This window comes from Rhinoderma darwinii, chromosome 11, assembly GCF_050947455.1.
Source record: "Rhinoderma darwinii isolate aRhiDar2 chromosome 11, aRhiDar2.hap1, whole genome shotgun sequence".
In the NCBI taxonomy this organism is placed as follows: Eukaryota; Metazoa; Chordata; class Amphibia; order Anura; family Rhinodermatidae; genus Rhinoderma; species Rhinoderma darwinii.
Genome location: NC_134697.1, coordinates 38650932 through 38673001, shown reverse-complemented (window position 1 = coordinate 38673001; position 22070 = coordinate 38650932). Strand labels below are relative to the sequence as shown.

Genomic DNA, 22070 nt, shown 5'->3' with positions numbered 1-22070 from the left:
ACAATGTCCTGAAATTTAGATATCGGAAACCTGGCTATGTATGTCTCCACTTGGCTGCCTGTAGGGCGCAGCTAAGCCTGGGCATATGTGCCATGACTCCTAGGAGGCTTTGTCATGAGCTGCCTAGTAGTATATGTGATGCTGAAAATAATGATTTATTAACTGTATATACTAATCCAGGTATTCAATAGAGCAGGTATAACTCTTGTAATATTAAAAATAAGTTTTGGATATTTATATTGCTTTGTAATAATTAACAAGTAAGACTGATACAGTGCAGTGCTCTAGGTCTTAGTTAAAAAGTAATCCTGTTTATGGATTTGACATTTAGGATTGCTCTGGACATTTATTAAGGTCAAATAGCTCTAGTATAAATGAACTACTCCATCAAAAGGCTTTAAATACATTTTCTTGATGTATGAAGAACAGGCATGTTACACTAATGTATTACTGATTGGCAAATGTGTCAGCAATATAAGTATTTGATCTAGCAAGGGCTATACATACGTGAGCCAATAGAATTTGTTGGCACGTTTTACGATATCTCGGGTAATTGGGTATAACTACTAATGTCTGAGATTTTATTAAAGGGGTTGTCTGTTATTGTAAGAAAAGAAAGTAACTGCTAATGCTCTAAAATAATCAAACTTCATTATATGAATCATTTTTAACAATGTCTACCACAAATCTTTGAGCCATAGCGGCTGGGTAACACAGCCTGCTCTCCATGCTCTTGTTCAGGGATGGGGAGCGTCCGGCCCGCGGGATCATTTGTTCCGGCCTGACCGCCGTGATTCCGCCCTACTCACTCACGTTTAGGAGCCAAGTATGTCGGCAGTCTGAGTGAGGTCGGTGCGTGCCGGCTCAAGAGTGGATCACTCCAGTCACCTGACCTGAGTCAGTGACGTGAAGTCAGGTGACTGGACTGTGCCAGCCCAATAGTGGACCAGTCTGGTCAGCAGACCTGAGTCAGTGACGTGGGGTCAGGTGACCGGACTGGTCCACTCCTGGGCTGGCAGTGGCGTAGCAATAGGGGTCGCAATTTGAACAGGCCCCTAAGCCTGGGGGGGGGGGGGGTCTGCAGGGCCCCCGTTGCCACACAGCACTGGTCTTGCTTCCAACTGAATCTGCGTCCGCAGGATGCACTTTCAGTTGGGTTCAATGCTGCAGCCTTGCTCCAGCATTCACTGTGCCACGAGCGGCTCGGCGCAGGCAGGCGTGATTTAGTGACGGCATCGCGCCCGTCTGCGGGTGCAGGGGAGGAGAAGGATCCACCCCCCATTGTGGGAACGGGGATAGGTAAGTAGTTATGTTATTGTTTCTCTGTTCGGTACATACCTATGGGGGCATTATACTGGTTATGGGAGAGGGGCTCATGGTAGCTGCAGAGGGGGAATTATATGGGTATGGGACAGCTGAGGGGGGCATTATACTGTATGGGAAAGCTAGGGGCGGGGATTATACTGTATGGGACTGCTGTGGGGGACATTATACTGTATGAGACCGCTCTGGGGGGGGCATTAAACTGTGTGGGGCATTATACTGTATGGGGCAGCTATGGGGGTATTATACTGTATGGGGCAGCTATGAAGGGCATTATACTGTATGGGGGACAGTATACTGTATGGAGCAGCTATGGGGGCATTATAGTGTATGGGGGGTATTGGGGCATTATACTGTGTGGGGGGCAGCAGCTATAGGGGTGGGCATTATTAAGTTAATAATTTTGTAAGGCCCTCGAATGATGTTATAAATATCCAAATGGCCCTTGGCAGAAAAAAGGTTCCCCACCCCTGCTCTATTTACTCACATTCAGTAGAAGGCCTGGTAGTACATTATGTATTCATGGGCAGTACCAGCTCTTCTGGTTCCAGCTGCCAGGGAGAACTTGATGGCCAGGTTGCAGTGCATTTCTTCTTTATTTTCATAATGCTGTGCTTTTGGAGGTAGCACGGCATGATGGGCTCATTGTATCTCCCTGTCTAGTTTTTTCTTAAGGCATTGCCCCACATGAAGCATGCTGGATTTCCCTCCCAGAGTTTCAAAATTATTGTCTGGATACCGTGCAGGGGAGGCAGTGCAGGCCGTAAGCTAAGGAAACCGGCTTGCAACTGTCTGATGTTCTTGGTTACTGCTCATTATTGCTACGATCATAATAAATGCCTCAGAATTTCCGAATGCAACAGTTAGAAGCATTTTTACTACAACTTAATGATTTTCTCATCTTGGCTAATTACACTGACTGGCTACTTTATTAGAGACGCCTGCCCTTTCACTATTGGATCTTCTCTGAATGGAAATTAGACACGTGACCCTGGAGTGCAGCATAAAATCAAGTAAGCAATTTTACGTAGATCCTGTGTGAATCCACATTAGAATGGGTGAGCCGAGCGATCTGAGCGACTTTGAGGCGTGCTCGTTAGTGCTAGACTAGGTGGCTCCAGTATTTAAAAAACTGCCAACCTTGTAAGGTTTTCTCATGCAGCGGTGTAGGGAGTATACCGAAAAGGAGTATACCGAGAATGGTGGACGCTAACAACTCGTCGATGACAGGGCAGAGGAGGATGTTAAGAATCGTTCTGATGATTAGGCGGTACACAGTTGAGCAAATTGCAGCCGAATAAAACGCTGGTGCTTCAATTAATGCGTCCAAACACCCAACTTGTCTTTACCACGGATGGGCTATAACACGAGACGACCAGTTTGAGTGCCATTGCTGTCTAAAGCCCCCTGCACACGGCCATAGCCGTAATCCCAGCTTGTGATTATGGCTACGGATGGCCGCGGACAGTCCACATTTGTGGGACGTGCTCCCATTGTAACGTATTAGGATGTTTTCTACAGCCCGGACACCTTCCTGTAAATATAAGGGAAGGCGTCCGTCGGTCAAATTAATTAATGGGTCTATAATTACAAGAATTCAGCTTAGGCCCCCCTACCCAACACCACCAGGTCCCGCCGCATGCCTATGCCCAGCTGCCTTGCCCGACAGACCCCATGAATGCCCCCACAGTATAATGACCCCCCCATAGCTGTCCCACACACAGTATAATGCCCCCCATAGCTGACCACCACAGTATAATGCTTCCCATAGCTGCCCCCACAGTATAATGCTCCCCATAGCTACCCCCACAAAGTATAATGCTCCCCATAGCTGCCCCCACACAGTATAATGCCCCCATAGCTGCCCCCACACAGTATAATGCCCCCCATAGCGAACCACCGCAGTATAATGCTTCCCATAGCTGCCCCCACAGTATAATGCTCCCCATAGCTACCCCCACAAAGTATAATGCTCCCCATAGCTGCCCCCACCCAGTACCTGACCACAGTATAATGCCCCCATAGCTGCTCCCACAGTATAAATCCACCATACAGTATAATGCCCCCCATAGCTGCCCCCACAGTATAATGCCCCCCACAAAGTATAATGATCCCCATAGCTGCCCCCACACAGTATAATGCCCCAGTAGCTGACCACCACAGTATAATGCCCCCCATAGCTGCACCATACAGTATAATGCCCCCCATAGCTGCACCATACAGTATAATGCACCTATAGCTGCACCATACTGTATAATGCCCCCATAGCTGCACCATACTGTATAATGCCCCCAGAGCTGCACCATACTGTATAATCCCCCCCATAGCCGCACCATACAGTGTAATGCCCCCCATAGCCGCACCATACAGTATAATGCCCCCCATAGCTGCACCATACAGTATAATGCCCCCCATAGCTGTCCCATACAGTACAATGCTCCCATACAGTATAATGCCCTCCATAGCTGTCCCATACAGTATAATTACCCCTCAGCAGCTACAATAGGACCCCCCCTCCCATACCCAGTATAATGCCACCCATATGTACCTGATAGAAAAAGAAAAACAATTACCTACCGACGTGGGGAGGATCCTTCTCCTCCTCTGCACTGTCCTGTGAGTGACTCGTCGCAGACAGGCGATAGGTAGTGACGTCACTACATCGCGCCTGCCTGTGCCGAGTTGCTCACGGCACAGTGAATGATGGAGCAAGACGGGACCAGCGTGGCCAGGCTGGGACACAGCTCTGGTCCTGGCATCGCTGTCCATATTCACTGTCCATATATGGACAGCGATGTCAGGGGCTTTCCCAGAGACGGAGTCCCGGAGCAGAGCCACTTCTAGCGCTCTGCCTGGGAATCCTCTCCTTCTTACATCACTGTCCATATATGGACAGTGATGCCTTAACGACGGCAGCGTCATCACCCAGCGGCCGAGTGCCCCCCCAAGTGGAGTGGGCCCCGGCACTTGCCCGGGTTTGCTGGGTGCTGACGCCAGCCCTGCCTAGCGGTAGCAAAACATCTCCTGGTCAAATTAATCCAGATTTTTGCTGTACCATGCTGATAGGAGGGTCAGAATTTGGCAGCATGAAGAACCATTCCTGTCAGGTATCAAATGTTCAGGCTGGTGGAGTTGTGAGTAATGATGTGGGGAATGTTTTCTTGGTACACCCTGGGTCCTCTGATACCTGTAGATGGACGTTTGAACAGTAGGGCTTACCTAAGCATTGTGGCTGACCAAGTTCATTCCTTCATGGTGACTTTTCATCTTATGGCAGAAGGACACTGGTAGAAGGTATCCTGTTTGCATTTCTGTAGAATATTTCAAAACCTAGTAGAATCTATGCCACTACGAATTGCTGCGGTTCCGAAGGCCAAAGGGGTACCAGTGCGCTACTAGATGGGTGTTTCTAATAAAGTGCCAATTCATTGTATGTTAACATGCATTTTTATATTGGACATTTGTCTCATTGTAGCCATTTTTCTTGTGTTTAGGGACATCACAGACATACACAGAAATGTATGGGCTCCAAAGCAAAACTTAGAAAGGGCACCACTGTAAGAGATCAGCTAAATATACTACGCTATTATTAAAGTTGATCAGCACAAGATTTTGGACCTAATAATTAAATTAGTGGACATTAGTTCCATTATTTATTTGTATAGGAGAGCTCTGTTTTTCTGAATTGATAGATGGTATTTATGTCTGCATTTAGCCACCACTAGGGGGAGCTATCTGCATATAGATTTCTACAGCTAGTTTTGTTCTCAAAAGGAGGTTCACAAATCTGTATGCAGGGAGCTTTTCTATTTGTGACTTCAGGTAGATGCTATACATGCACTTTCTCTGGTGTTGCTGGGTCTGACCATAGGGCCAGGGCACGCACCCAAATCTTTCCCCAGCCTATCCCTGTCAATCACTACGTTTATTAGTCTGTTACACTGAACACACTCGGCCTGAACGAACTATTACGACCAGCGGGTTGTGGACACACTGGGCTACTCCAACGGTGAGATTAGCTTCTGGCAGCGGATAACATGACACAGTCTGATTACAGGCCTGGATACAAGCTGGTAGCGGATTGCTGGATACAGGCTGATAACAGAGAGCTGAATAGAGGCTGGTAGCGGATTGCTGGATACAAGCTGGTAGCAGATAGCTGGATATGGGCTGATAACAGAGAGCTGGACACAGGCTGGTAGCGGATAGCTGCATGCAACTGTTATCAGCCTGTATACAGCTATGTATTCAGCTCTTTGTTATCAGCCTGTATCCAGCTCTCTGTTATCTGCCTGTTTTCAGCTGTCCGCTACCAGCCTGTATCCAGCTACCCGCTATAGCCTGTGTCCTATGTACTGCCAGACGCTACTTTTACTGGTGGAGTAGCCCAGTGGGTCCACAACCCACTGGTTGTAACAGTTTACTGTAGACTAGAATTTCTAAGTCCTTTTCCATGTCAGTTTTACCCAGTTTTTTCCCATTTAGTATGTTATGGTGAACTGTATTTTCCCTTTGAACGTACATAACCGTACATTTATCAGTGTTTAACCTGATTGACTACTTCACTGTCCAAGCCTCTAACTTCTCCAGATCTATTTGTTAAAGAATACTGTCCTCCTTTGTGTTAAACAGTTTACACAGTTTAGTAATATCTGCAAAAAATTCATACCTCTACAAGGACATTAATAAATATATAAAATACCATAGGGCCCAATACTGACCCCAGTGGTACCCCACTAGAAACGGTGACCCAATCTGAGTATGTACAGCTAACAACCCTCTGTTTTTTATCACTGAGCCAGTTACTTACCCACTTACACACATTTTCCCCCAGTCCCAACCTTCTCATGTAATTTTTGTAGCAAACTTTTATGTGGTACAGTATCAAATGCTTTATAGAAATCAATATATATGACATCCAATGACTCTCCCCGATCCAGTTGTACCTCCTCATAGACGCTGATCACATTCGTTTGACCAATCCCTCATAAACCCATGCTGATCTAGAGTTATACCTTTATTCTCATTGAGATAATCCACGATAGGATCTCTTAGAAAACCTTTGATCATATTACTCACCATAGATGTTAAATTTACAGGACTATAGTTTCCGGGCTCACTTTTTGACCCCTTTTGAATATTGGCATGAGATTTGGTATGCGCTATTACTTTACTCTATTACTTTATTCCTCTGCATTTCACTTGACATTTCATTCTCCTCTGTGAACACAGTGGAGTAAATAATGCTCAATAAATGTGCTTTTTCCTCATCACCCTCCGCAGTTTCTCCCTCATTACTTTTAAAAGGGGCAACACTTTCAGTTTTAACCTTTTTATTATTTATGTAATTGAAGAACATTTTTAGGGTTAGTTTTATTCTCTTTGGCAATGAGTCTCTCTGTCTCCAGCTGTTTTTTACATCGTTTTTTTCCCTCATAGCTTTTTAGCGCTTCTTCACTGCTTTGCTGCTTTACTATTTGAAATGCTTTTTTTTTTTTTTACTATGTATTGCCCCCTTTACATTTTTATTTATTTACATTGGTTTTCTCCTGTTCTTAACCTTTTTATTCCCATAAGGTATAAAAAATAGGTGCAATTAAAATGTAAGATGCTTTTAAAAATATGCCATTTAGCATCTGTACTCCTATTGCTGAGGACATTGTCCTAGTAAGTGAGGTTAAGGGCATCTCTAAGCTGATCAAACTTTGCCTTCTTGAAGTTTAGTGTTTTTGAGGCTCCTCGACAAAACATCCTATTGAAAGACAAGTGGAAGTTAGTTTTATTATGCTCACTATTTCCTAGGTGCCCCCAACCTGCACTTTTGTTATTCTATCAGGTCTATTGTTAAGATCAAAAGAGTCCACCCTCTACTTGGGTATTCCAGTAGTTGGGAAAGGTAATTAATTATCTTTAGTTATTCACAGAACCTGTTTCCTTTATGAGATCCACAAGTTTCAATTTCTCAATTTATATCTGGGTACTTGTAGGCATCTATAAAAACGACCTCATTGTGAATTGATGCCTCATCTATTTGCCTTACCAGAAGATTTTCTTTTATATTTGGTGGCTTATAGCAATCCCCTAACAGTATTTTATTATTGTTTATTTTTTATTTTTTTTCATCCATGTATATCTACTCCACATGATCATTTCATTTACATGTATCGTCCCGTTGTGTGCCCTTTAGACAGCGCCAAGTGTCTATAGGCCACTATAGTATGTGACACTATTGGATCTTAATCTAACATGGTTTGAAACACAAAAGTACCAATAAAATTGATCTTTAAACCTGTTAAAATTTCACTGACAGGTATACATAGTATTCAAAGACAATGAATACTCCAGTAAATTATTTGTTATATCTTCCAAAAAAAGAATAATTGTAGTTTTGTTTGTTTAGGTGTATCTTAAAGGGGTGTATGAGGATGAAAAAAGGGTATGCTCTTCTTCTAGAAACAGCTCCACTTTTGTCCATGGGCTGTGTCTGGTATCGCAGCTCACTAATAACCAAGCAAATGGGCCTGATCTGTAATACCAGGTGCCACCTATGGACATGAGTAGCTCTGTTTCTGGATTTTTCACTTTTTTCCAATCTCATACAAACTTTTAGATATTATTTGGTAAAAAAGAAGATGCATTTGAATATCTGCAAAAAAATATAAAAGACAGATGACATAAAACAGATCATGAATGAATATCATTCGCATGTGTAATACTAATATATATATTTATCTGGCCTAGTAAACAATTCAAAAGTGACTTCGACATTTGCTATGGTGCAGAATAGGACACCATTGTACCTAAATAAGTGGTTTTACTCATACTGCAGATGAGTATTCAGATGGCATGTTGCTTTAAGAAAGGAGACATGAGGAGGTGTGGACATTCCCCACCATATAAAAGGCACTGAAGGGCCATTTTTAGGGCAGTAAGATCAGTGACAGAAAGAGAACAAGACAGATCGAGGAAAGAGATCCCTCGAAATACCATCTTCAATCCTCCCTGCCTCTCCTTCCCTCCTCTCCCAAAACCATTTAGCAGGGAACACAAGAAAACAACAAGGATTCACAGTCATGAGTGAAGGAACAGCTGAAGAACCAAAGCCCAAAGCTTTAGGGACTGAACTAAGTGCTGCTCCCCCTGGTACAGATGAGGAAGAGAGGAAAGTGTTGGGTGAGTATTGTGAACGTAGTCAATAAGTAGTAATCCTATCCCGTAGTAGCATGAACTCTCATTGCACTGAAACCTCTACAACATGTTGATTTTCTTCGGTGCTCTCTCTTTTGCGAATTAATTACCTAATGTTCCTGTCATGGTCTATTTCTGGCCTCGATGAATCATATCTGTTATGCCAAGTGTGGCTCAGAATAGTCATGCATGAGAAGTAAAGACCTGCTTTTATTATATTATTATCATCCATTTTTAGGTATAGGATTATATTTAACACAGTTTAAACAAGTTATATACCTAATATATAATACCAAATGACACATATTTAAACACCTTCAAAATATAAATGTTTATTAGAAGTGACCCATCGTACACATATACAACATGACCGACTGAGCTGTGAGCTCAAGAAATAAGTGTATACTAGATATAAAAATACTATGTCTAAAATGACTTTTGAAACGACACATTTTTTTCCAGCAACAAAAGTCCAGGGGACTGTAAAATGGTTCAATGTAAGAAATGGCTATGGATTCATAAATCGGTAAGTTTTCAATCAGAGAAGATATTTGTCTTTTTTTTATATTTATATACATATTAATGGGATTGTCCCATCAGGACAACCACTGTCCATATGCCTTTTTATGCCCTCATAGTCAAACATTGTTTCTTGTTTTTAATGGGCACCATGATGGCAACTTTCCCTAGCAAAATTCACTGTTTTTCAGGGGTTTCGGGAGCCGGCTGATCACTCTGGCAGTTCCAACAGTTCCTGTTATGGTTACAAGCATATCATAGTTCTGTACAACCTCTGAGTTGTACAGATCAGTTATATGGTGTCTATAAACCTATATGTACCTCCATATGCCTCTAACGTAATACAGGGGTTTTTTTCTGTTGCAATTCTTATGAATCCCACAGAGAAAAAATAGCACATGGCCTGCTCAAGTGTCTGCTGTATTATTAGAATTGCTCTGTAGTACGGGGCCTCAGGGGCTCCTTGTGCCTCTGTACAGCCTCTGTATACATGACTCTGCCAGGTGCATGAGGTCCAAATTTGTTGTAACTACTATACTACCAAATATATGTGTCACGTTATGAAATACTTATCCTAAGGCAATCATTGCATGCATAACTGAATCATCACCTGGCACCCAGTAAGGCTGGCCATACACACCCAAACAGAAGACCCAATTCAACAATCATTGACAATTACACTGTGTTGGGTAGACCTCTAATCTTAAGCCAGAGTTCTTTTTATAACCAGCCAAATATTTCATTAAAGTCTAATGACCTATATAATAGTAATAAACCAAATACCCAAGATATTTTCCTATTGTAATATTTATTGCTGTTATTGGTCAATAAAACTGGCTTGTACTACCTGCCAAGGACATCCAGCCAGGAACATAACTAGTCGTGGCACCATAACATCTTCTAGACCACAATACCACACCATTATCCCGAGACAGTAGGCATAGTGCTTGTCACGGCATGGACGCGCAGTTTGGTGCTTTCTTATCACTGCTCCGCTCACGCTCTCACCGCCCATGTATAAGAAATCACAATCAAACTATGTAGAACAAACATTTGTAAGTAATAATTATTTTCTCATCTGTTATTATGTTCCTAGAAATGACACCAAAGAAGATGTCTTTGTCCACCAGGTGAGATGTGATACAATCCATTGTAAGGCTGGATTCACGCACAGTGTTTACTTGAGTTTTCTGTGGTGTTTTTTTGCTGCATTTTTTTCCCCACATTTATTTGTGCCCAAAAACGCTGCGGCCAGATGTTACTTTAAAGTCTATACATCTAAAAATATGAGACAGCCTACATGTATAGCATTTTGGTTTGGGATGTATTTGAAGCGTTTTTATAGTCAATGGCGTTATTTAAAATCTGCTTTAGGTATGACAGGAAAACGCATGCACATAATGACAGTAAATAAAAGCTGCGGCGCTTCATTCTGTGTTTTTTGGCGCTGAACACTGAGCAGCGCTGTATTGTGTGCTTGGCAATCACACAATGCAGCACCACTCTTTCTCCTGGTGTTCAGCGCTGACACGCGTATAATGAAGTGCCTCTCCCTGTCCTGGTGATCAGCGCTTAACCATCACTGGTCTCTATAAAAGTAAGTTAAAGTCACTCTAGAAATCAATGCCACAGTGGCAAAGATTTCAAGCTTCTTTGTCCCTGTCCTTCTCACCCCCACCACAACGAAATGTATGGCAGCATTTTCCACTATGTATGTCCCAGAAACCCCCCCCCACCCCCAAGGAAATCTCTGGCAGCTTATTCTCTTATGTGCAAACCACCCCAAGGCAATCTCTGGCTGTTCTCTCTTCTATGTGCACCTCCCCGCCCCTAATCTCATGTTCAATAGCCGGAGTCTCTTCTATGTGCACCCCCCTCCTTCTAAGCTAGTGTTCAGTAGCCGTGGCCTCTCCTATGTGCACACCCCCGAAGCTAGTGTTTAGTAGCCGCAGTCTCTCCTATGTGCACCCCCCCTTATTCAAGCTGATGATTAGTAGCCGCAGTCCCTCCTACGTGCACACCCCCCCCACCGAAGCTGGTGTTCAGTAGCCACAGTCTCTACTATGTGCACACCCTTCCCAAAGCTGGTGTTCAGTGGCCATGGTCTCTCCTATGTGTATCCCCCCGAAGCTGGGTATCAGTAGCATTGGTTTCTCCTATGTGCAACCCCCTCCCCTAAGCAGGTGTTCAGTAGCCATGATCTCTCCTATGTGCACCCCTCCACTAAACTGGTGTTCAGTAGTGTGGCAAACTGGGTACTTCATCTCAGATTTTTATTTTTGTTATCGGCATGCCATACTAATAAGGTTGCTTACCCCTGGTCTACAATTAAGTGTATTGCTGTTATACTTTTTAATTGTGTCTATACCTACAAGTTCCCTGAATTCTTTATGGTTAGATTAATGATAGATTTATTACTGACTTCATTCCTTCTGGATAGGAGTTTGTGCTGATCATTTAGGCTATGCTCACATCAGCGTCGTGTTCCGATCATCGGTTCCGTTTGACCTTTCCATCGGAGGAACCAAGGAACAGAAAGCCAAACGTAAACCATAGCTTCTGTTTGCATTACCATTTATTTAAATGGTAAGGGCCTGTTCACATCAGCATCGGGCTTCCATTTATCGGTTCTGTTCGACCTTTCCATCGGAGGAACCGATGAACAGAAAGCCAAACGGAAACCATAGCTTCCGTTTGCATTACCATTGATTTCAATGGCAATTCCTCTGTTGCAGTTGATTTCCATTTGTTTCCGTTCTGTAAAGTTTCAGCTTTTTTCACGGAAACAAACGGAAATCTTTACGGAACGGAAACAAATGGAAATCAACTGCAACGGAAGAATTACCGTTAAAATCAATGGTAATGCAAACGGAAGCCATGGTTTCCGTTTGGCTTTCCGTTCATCGGTTCCTCCGATGGAAAGGTCGAACGAAACCGATGAGCGGAAGCCCAACGCTAATGTGAACAGGCCCTTAAAATAGAACACTCATCTACTGCCAGGTCTGTCAGGCTGTAACTTGAGAAATTCAAACACTGAGAGAGGAGAGAAGGGTCAATAATAGAGATCAATGGACAATCTTGTCTGAATAATAGCAAACTTACGTTTACACCCACACAATTCGGCATCACAGCTAGAGACTGAATATAAAAAATCATATAGTAAGATGAGGGGAATGACAATACCATTTGTTTGTATGAGCATGCTTTTCCTAACTTGGTGATAAGCAGTCTTCAAGGAGTGTTTCATTCCATTTGATGGCACCGAGCCTGTTATTGCTGCTGTCCTATGTAGCAGGCACCTGTTCCCTTCACATACCGCCCAGCACAGCAAAAGTGCTGATGAGGTGGACCTTATGGTCTGAATCATCAGCTTGTCCTGGTTATGTCACACATCTCATTTTAAACCACTTGTGTTCACCCTGTATTATTCGTACACTTTGCCCAAAGATTAATTTTATAACTTGTGAATAAAAAGTTTACAGCCTAGGATGGCAATTTTATTATGGGGGTTATCAGAGCCGAATTATGGGGAAAGCAAATGGGGAAATCGCTAAGGGTTCACTCCTGTGCTTCCACAAAATTTTTCAGCTAGAAGACATGACATCTGAGTTTGAAAAGTTTCGAAGTTTAACGCCGACATTATAAAAGTTTTAATATATAGCAGAAGATGTGATTTTACTAATAGAAATCACTAAGGACTGGAGCTCAGCTCTCCTTGTACAAAGCTTCAATACCCCATCTGGTTTCACTGTGACCTAGAAGAAATCTTATGGTCGAGCATGCATGGTTTTTTACCTTGAGAGGGGGATAAGCAGCTGCCAGACACCACTGCCTCTAGTTATTTCCCAGTTAAACATAGGATTGTGCATGTTAAAATTCATGACCCATACACATTAGATTGTCGTTGGGTTCTGACAACATCGGCGGGATCTTTTTCCCAAGGGCCTCCACCAACCTTGATCCAGCACTGGTGGTTATTGGCGTGTCAAAAAATTACAACTGCTAGTCAGATTTTTCTTGTCACTTCCTGATCTCCATATGAGAATTTGGGAGAATAGAGTTTCGCTACTTGTATGGAAAGTTTAATTGCAGGGACCGAAGCAAAGCTTTATGACCCTGAGTGTTCAGATTTTTTTCTTTTTTAATAACATATTATGCTAAGTATATTTTTTCTTAAGAAGGTGCTTTTTGTATACAGTTTTCTAAAATGTCGAATTTTCCACTTTACAGACAGCAATCAAGAAAAATAATCCTCGCAAATACCTGCGAAGTGTAGGGGATGGAGAGGTGGTGGAGTTTGATGTTGTTGCTGGGGAAAAGGTAAGAGGTCTGCTATGGATTGTGATGACCACTTTGTTCTTAAAATGTGCCATATTCACAGGAAGTCATCATCTGGAGTATATAGTATATTTTTCTTCCATTTACAAAACAATAACACTGTTATTTTTTTTCCCCGATTAATGTATATCTTCTTGGTTAACCCCACCAAATAATTTAATGTATTATATTTCAGTATATATCACTAAAGGATTGGTTTCTTCAACTTTCAGCATGTCAACACGTAGCATATTGAATTTTTTGGGTTTCCAGAAAAAAAAATTCTAAAGCAAAAAAACTTATATTAGAGTGGATCTCCACCCTAAAATCGTCCAAGTACATTGTCACTCTCTTTGCTTGCAATGCATTCATTCTAGTGCCATTCATTGTTTACATGTACTCGGTAGCTGCCGCTCTATCAAAATTCCCCCTCACCGTAGCTGTGCAGATGAATAGGATTCAAGACCCCTTACTAGTAATTGTGGGAATCCCAGTAGTTTTATTTTGGAAAACCCCTTTAAGTGTTGTATTAGCAGGACTTATAACTGTATTTATTTGCAGCGTCTTTCATAAATAAAATGAATTACTTGTGTTCCAAAACCAATCTTTTCAGGGTGCCGAGGCAGCTAATGTAACTGGCCCAAAAGGAGCTCCAGTCCAAGGTAGTCGTTATGCTGCTGATCGGCGTAGATATCGTCGTGGTTATTATGGACGCAGAAGAGGACCTCCAAGGGAGGTATGCAATAGGTTGCAATAGTTACGGATTCTCAATGTATTTTTTCATAGTATGTGTGAATATATCTTATTTGAAATTATGCAAATCAAACTCTATTTTAACTTCTTTAATAATGCTAGACAATAGATTATGTATTAATAGCCAAAAAAGAGAAAAGTGCTCTAAGCAGCTCACAAGCACACCCAGCAATAGCGTTGTCCAGCACAGGAGATGTTAAAATATGTCTCTACCTACTATACATGAATCTAAATTTTAGTAATATTTTCACTATTTACAATTTTTACAGATTTATGTTATTCAAGTTAAATCAACACCCAGAACAGGCAAATTAATAGCTGATATAGATGACACAGTTCTAACTTCTAAATGACTGTCAGTCGGTTCTTCCTGGAAATGAATGGGTAGATGAAGAATTAACTAGAGCAGCTGCTGTTGTTGAAAGTCTAAATTTGTCTCTTGAATTTCAGACTGTGAGAGAGAGAAACAGATGCCTGGGATTATAAGAGAAAAAGGAGTGTGAAAGCCCAGTCAACTTGAACAACTCAGATTACAAGCACACATGTCTAAGGGTCATGCCCACGATAGCTTGTCATGCTTTAAGGCCTGGAGAAGAGCTTCATCTAATGTAATAAGCATACAGATGTAGCCATCTTTATCTTGACTCTGATAACTTGCTGCAGCGGGATATCACACAAAAAAAGCCATTAAAAAAGTCAAGTTAAAATTGCTTGACACTATATTTAATGCGTTAAAAGTCAAGATAAAGACAGCTACATATGTAAGAATTATTCTGCATATGAATAATTTCCATATAACATCTACGTAAATATATTCCTCGCCATACAGTCGGGCTTCTTTCTCCATGTTCAGATCCCCAATGCTCCACCTGCACATCTAACTGTAGCAGCTGCTACATACAGATGTGCGCTTCTTACCTTTCCTTTATCTCAATATATCCTGAGATATGTGGCACGAGATTGATTTTGCGATACTCTGTCCCGAGATGTATATGCCTTATGTGTCTATAAGTGGCCACCCAGTGGTTGTGATGTGAGTTGCAGACTGTCAAGGGTTTTGCTAGCATATCGCGACATAGTATTGAATTGTTTTCATGAGAAATTGGAGTCCTTAACCAAATTTAAGCAGAGGTATGGGAGGACACATCTGTACTTTTCGTTTTGCTTTTCTCTGGGTTGAACAACGGATCGATGATGTTTACATCTAACATAGACAATCCTTGTTCCGCCCAATAGCAGACGGGGCTGCCCTATAAATATTAGATTTTTGGCAGATTCTGTTGGTTTTGATGGCATATGCCAACAAATATGTAATATGTATGGATAGCTATATTTATCCACCCATTATATGACCCTGATACTGGGGAGGGACACTATAAGTGATTGTCATGTGCACATAACAATCTATGTGAATGTTTAAGCCTCAATCCTACTATATGTTATGTGAGCGTTATTTACATGCATTTAAAAGGCATTACACTTGGCCTTATGTGTCCGAACAGTCTTAGAGAAAAAGTCGTCTTGTTGCCCATAGCAAACAGTCATTATTTTTGTTTCCAGTGTAGTTTAGAAAATGAAATCTGAACTCATATTGGTTGTTTTTGGACACTTTTCTTCTCAGACAGTTTTCATCATGAAGCCCAATGTTTTAAAGTGTGAGATCCAAATTGCATTTGCTTCTTATGTATTAATAATACTGTACAAATGCTTATACCTGATAACTAAGATATCCCTTTGCCGTACTACAGGGAGGTGATGGAGAGATTAAAGACGGTCCCCCTGAAGCAACCCTAAACCAACAACCAATTCGCCAGCCAGCCAACTACAGACCAAGGTATCGCAGGTATGTTCTCCAAGTTATCATTATTTTATTTTTTTACTAATGTCTAAATTGTTTATGTCATATTAAAGTGCCTTGTTTGAGTTGTTGAATTTTTTGATGGCTCCCGTTACAAAATGAAAACAGCCCATGGCTCTCAGCAACATCCTTCAAGATGTTCTAAATCATGAACTAGATTTTTTGACACTAGTAAAGACTTCCCGTCTTCTTGTGGGACATTAATGTCAGTGAACCGCACATTTTAAACCATGCCCCTTTCTGGTAAACCACACCCCTTTCCCACTAAGCCACAACCTTTTCTTGGCACACTTTAAAAAAATGACTAATAAGGGGGGGGACGGAAAGTCAAACGGAAACCTTAGCTTCCGTTTGCATCACCATTGATATCAATGGTGACGGGAACATTGCTAATGGTTTCCGTTGGTCACTGTTCCAGCAGGTTTCCGTTTTTCCGACGGAATCAATAGCGCAGTCGGCTGATTTGAACCGGCCCTTACAGATTCTCAGATGGAGCTTACGTCAATAATGCTTCCTTTTGTGGAATATACAGGAGTTTGTTTTTTTCTGGGGTTGTTTGTATTGGGCTGCTTATCAGGGCGGCATCCCCCAGCAAAACCAGTCACAGTGCTTTTTTAAGTGTTTTTATCATGTCTTTGTGGAGTATTTATTTTCAATAAATGTATATGTTTTATCATATCCTTAGTGTCTACAGACTTTTTTGCCATATACATACCTGTGTGTGTGTGTGTTCTCTATCTACTGTACTTTAGCTTTTTAGGGTATGTGGCAACATATGTGCGGTGCCCGCTTGTGCATTTTTGTTAACCGGCCCTTACAGATTCTCGGATGGAGCTTACGTCAACACTGCTTCCTTTTGTGGAATATACAGGAGTTTCGGTTTCATTTGAGTTACCTGAAATCAATAACACATGGTTTATGTTAACAAGCCATTAACAAGTAAAATCTTGCTTTGGCTTTAAACTGTATATGATTTGCTAAAGTGGTTGTCCTATCAGAAAAACTTCTGTCCATAGGGTCCATAGACGTCAGAGAGGGAGCCGAGCCGGCTTAATTTTCAGAAGTGTGAGAAAAAGACCAAATAAGGACTTATAACGGCGCTGCTATAATGACGTTTTAAAATCAAGGTATATAAAGAAATAAATGTTTTATTGGTAGGTAGGCTATATACCTTTATTTATATACCTTGATTTTAAAACTTCATTATAGCAGCGCCGTTATAAGTCCTTATTTGGTCTTTTTCTCACATTACTCTGGTGGTAACAATCCTTGTTTCCCGGATCGGACCTTGGCAGCAGCTATTCTTCTATTAACCCATGCACACATCAGAGTTGTGCCTGACCTAGCACAACTCCTATAGGTGAGCTTATACCTCACCCTGTGTTTTATTTTTGTTTTTTACCATTTTTATCTGCACTATTGTGGCGCCGTGCATTTTTTTCTTTTTCTCCCTTACAAATTTTCAGAAGGAGTTTAATAACTGGCTATACACATTGTGAAACTATTATAATTATTATTCTTGTTGTTCATTTATATTACTCTAACATATCTCTTAGTATTTACACAATAAGAAAACCATACAGGATCATTTAAATAGTTGTACATATATTTTCTCACAGACCTATGCCTCAGTCCAGACCTGTTCCACCTACTGGAGAAAATGAAAACAAGGAAAACCAGTATGAGTCAGTGGCTCCAGATCTACAAAACCGACGTGGTTTCCGTAGACCGTACAACTACCGCCGTCGACCTAACCAAGGAGGTGCTCCAATACCGGGGACTAAGGAGGCGAAGGTTTGTAAGATGCACTACATTAACTTTTGTTTAAAATAACATTTACAATTCCTGTAGTATAAATACACCTGTGGAAGGTCCAACTGGCAGACACAATGCCATGAAAATAAAAATAACTGTTCAAACATGATTATTGAAAATGTACAGTTAAAATCTAGATACCAAAAATGTACCGGTTACTGTAAGCTCTGTACAGTTGAGTGAATCATTAAAGAAGCACTCCTACAATTTTTTTTATTATCTGGGCCATTAGAGAGGCACATTATGTAAATTGTGGTGAAGGTAATCTTGTGGCTGTATTTGTGAGTTATCCGCTCCCTTCTGGTCCTCCGCTGTGTCATGTGACCAGCAATAGGACTCTCCAACTTCCACAGCATGTCATGTGTGGACAGAAAGTCAGTTTGGAAAATTGGACACTTTGATCGGTCATATAGTCTAATGAGACAAAGATTTGGAAAACTAATATGTTGCAACTGTATTTTAATGGGGTCATGGATACAACTGTTTCAAAATACAGTGGTATAGGTGACCTGGGAAAAGATTTATTTTCCAGAAAAACAGTGACCATGAATATGTAGCCAAAACTGAAAATTAATGCCATATAACCAACAATGTTAATGTGGCCTTGCCAGAGTCCAAATCTTAATCCAATTCAAAGAGTCTCACTTGACTTGCTGTGGTGGTCCAAGAGCAGGGCAGTGGAAATGCACATCTTGGAAATTGTTTTTATTTTAAATTTTCTTCTGTGTTTGATGAGTATTTGTAAAAAAAATAATAATTAGGTCCCTGTAACATTGGCTCAATCATTTTAGAGAACATTTCCAAAATGGACCTTAGGAAATATAATAACAAGTTTGTCAGGTGAACAATCATCAAAACGTTACTAGAATAATAAATGACGAGGACTTCGAACAAGAATATGTAAAATATAGAGTTTCCTATCTGATCTACTCTGGCTATTTATGTAATCTTATTATCAGAGAAAGTAGAGGGGTCATTCAGTGCCAGAAAATGTTATGCCAATCATCTAATGACATAAAATAAGGTCACTTAATATAGTTGTTATTCGTGTTGTGTGCCGATTCCCTGTCTAAGAAAACAGTTAAGTTTTCTCAGAATTTCAGTAGTTCTTTCCACTTTGATGACGCGCTGACACAGGCCCACGTGACCGAGATCGCTCTCCTCATCTCTTGTGTTGACATCATAGCATGAGGCCGCAAGGGGGCTGGCAGTGGGATGATACAGAAGAAGTACGCCAGCCCTCTTCTTTCACAGCGCTGTCTTGGAGTCTCATTTCCTGGGGCATGTGCATTGTAACAGGGGGGACAGAGATGAAAGGGATGGCACGACCTATAGTATTCAGAGCGCGCTGAAACTCCCGTCTAATGACTGGAAGTTTTTGAACGGCAATAGCATTACACTGGAGGGCATAGAGTAACATGAAAATATGTTTTTGTGCAGGCGGAGTGCATTTAGCAATGTATTAAGATTATATGATTTTGTGTGTGTTTTTATTTAATTGTATGGTCCCCAGATAACCCCATAAATGATGTACTTACAGCTGCTGCTAAAATAATTTGTCTTATCTATGCCCTGTAGCCAACTGAGACCACAGCTGAGAAGCCCGTGCCAGTGGCTGAGAAAAGCAATGCTGTGTAATCTGAGTGACCCGATCTTCCATCATGTAAGTGAGATGGTCAGTTACAGTTACAAAATATGCAGTTGCTTCTGTGCCTCTGCCCAATTCACGACAGGACTGTGATCATCATCTGATTCAAGTTTCATTCCAAAAAGACAAAATGATCCATTTAAAGCGACCCTGCACTATATGTGCAGAATATATAGTTAACCTACCTGGTGCCCTCCTTTTCAAAGTTTCTGCAATGGCTTGTCCTATTCCTAGTCCTCTTTTTATGTGTGTAAAATGCCCCCCAGCACTGCCCTATGTACAGTGTGCTGTAGTAGTCTAAGACACACCCCCTGCTCTTAAAAGCAGGGGGCGTGTCTCAGACTACCAAACCACACTGTACTTAGGGCAGTGTGTAAAGCTGGCGGTCATTTTTTATACATAAGGAGATTGGTAATGGGACTAACCGTGGCAGCAACATTAAAAAGAAGGGCGCCAGGTATGTTAACTATACGTTATGCATGTATAGTGACATTTTTACTGTGAACTGCAGGGTTTCTTTAATCCTCCTATTCTGTTCATATGCAACAGAAAGTGGAAAGGTGGATAATAAACTGATGCCCTCCACTGCAGTTCTGTGTGGGTCTAGTTTTCAGACCTATACCTGATCTTGTGTGTGAAGCTCAATACATGAAAGATGTAGTGCCAGATCATCTCTACCCACACTCATAGCTCAAATGTGCAGTGTACACAGTGTAGAATAAACCTGACTTTATTTGTGAAATTGCATGTGATCTGAAATAATATAATTCTTAAAATAACTGGATAGGTGTACCTTCAATTTCGGCTTTGCAAGGATTTCAGAGATGAAGGAACAGGGCTTGCGTTCCACATGTGATCCCTTGTCGGTGTATAATAATTATTGCTTAAATAGCGTAAACATATTCGGGAGCACTGTGCAAAGATTTACCACCCTTCACATCAGTCCCTGTTTCTGTTATCTTAGACACACACTAGCGCCAATTTCATAGAAGCCACCATGCTGCCCATACACATTGATTACTACCCTGTAAGGTGCAGTGAAAGACATTATCATCCAGATCTAGAGGGGCGCATTGATCATTTTATTTTTTCCTTTTCAGGCAGAATGTAGAAAGAAGAACCTGTGGCCACTAACTATTACTAATACTAGAAGTTCTAAAGTTGCCTAATAATTAGAAGGGTGACGGACTGCCTCTTTTCCACTGAGCTTGCCTGCTGCGGATTTCTGCACTATGAACAATTGGTGCTTTACAACCAATACCTGCCATGTCAGAACTAAATAAATAAATATATCAACATGAACAAAAAAATGTTAACACATTGAGATGTGCAGAACAAATATTGAAGACTGTCTGTCAAAGATCCATTGAGTTGAAGCATTTGAAAGACTAACATATGCTGAGCCAAATACTACAAAGGGCATGTAAATGTATTGATTAATGAGAGTGGACTTTCCATTTACTGCAGCAGATATAAATGCACTTTGAAGCAAAGAATAGACGATAAAATGGAATGCAAAAAAAAAAAAAAAAGCTTCAGCCTTTCCCCTTCTAGTTGTTGCACATCTGATGACATCATGGGCCATATAATGACCTTGGTTCACAGATACATTATTGGCAGGTTTGTTATGTTGCACAAGTTAAACGCAACCATCGTATGCCTTGAAATAAAATGAATCATTTTGAAGATCATAATGTGTCGTGTTTTATTAAGCCCAATTAAAGTAATTTTAGATTAGTGAGTTGGGTTTCTCTGTTCCCCATTCCTTGCAGGGGATTTGCCATGCATGCACTTTCACTCTCCCTTAGGGCAGGTTCAGACGTGGTGGAATTGCTGTGGAATTCCACTGCGGACAGTCTGCAGTGTAATTCTCCAGCGGCGTTTTTTTACATTTGTTTCTATACATTTTTAGGAAAGTTAGTTCAGAAGTTGCTGAAAACTCCGCTGCGGACCATAGGCTGCGGTGCGGAACTTTCAGTCCGCAGCATGCACTGTCTGTTGCGGAGAAGAAGCGGAATTTCAATGCAAAAACTGAAATCTGTGGCAAGTCCGCAGTGTTTTCTGCAACGTCTCAATTACCTGTCAAATATGCAAATGTTGGTGCAGACTCGTTGCGTAATTTCCCCAAATCTGCACCAACATTTGCAGCGGAAAAACTCTGCCACGTCTGAACGTGCCCTTATAGTGTATAGGAGATACAGAAACATTTGAGTTCACTGTTATCGTGGTGGTCTCAGTGATTGGTCATCCATAGCTCGGACGTTTATACCATATTAAATTGTTATGCCATAAATGTTATTTGTGGAAAACCACTACAGAGATCATTCTCTGCACAGATGTCTATGTCTGCCCCTAGTATGGTCATAACTGGCCATTAAGTGTTTGTTTTTTATAAATGGTAGTTTTTCGAGTCAAATTTAGTGTTTTGATTATTATCACATGGCATACTGACACATGAGGCTACAGGAAGATATATTGTGACGGAGAGGGAAACCAGGGTCCCAAACATATTTTAGAATAATTGTTTAGAAGCCAGTTGGAGCTTGAGGTTGCAGTCTGATGAAAATTCCCCCCTTTCATAACACTGATAAGGCCACAGAAAAGTAGGAAATGTAACGAGTCATGGTGTAAGATGGGATCACCCGCACT

At 41.4% G+C, this 22070-nt stretch overlaps 1 protein-coding gene across 2 annotated transcripts; it reads left to right on the top strand.

Annotated features, from left to right (window-relative positions):
• Nucleotides 1-1121: 1121 nt before the first annotated feature.
• On the top strand, nt 1122-21103 carry YBX3 (Y-box binding protein 3). Of its 2 annotated transcripts, XM_075842431.1 has the most exons (10): nt 1122-1299; nt 2259-2336; nt 8974-9037; nt 10127-10160; nt 13261-13350; nt 13961-14083; nt 15849-15943; nt 17578-17752; nt 19352-19436; nt 20522-21103. In XM_075842431.1, the coding sequence occupies exons 2-9, from the start codon at nt 2294-2296 to the stop codon at nt 19409-19411; spliced, it is 684 nt and encodes a 227-aa protein (XP_075698546.1). In that variant the 5' UTR covers nt 1122-1299; nt 2259-2293; the 3' UTR covers nt 19412-19436; nt 20522-21103. The 2 variants fall into 2 exon arrangements, with proteins under 2 accessions (XP_075698546.1, XP_075698544.1); XM_075842429.1 differs by lacking the exons at nt 1122-1299; nt 2259-2336 and adding an exon at nt 8254-8496.
• The last annotated feature ends 967 nt before the right edge of the window (nt 21104-22070 follow it).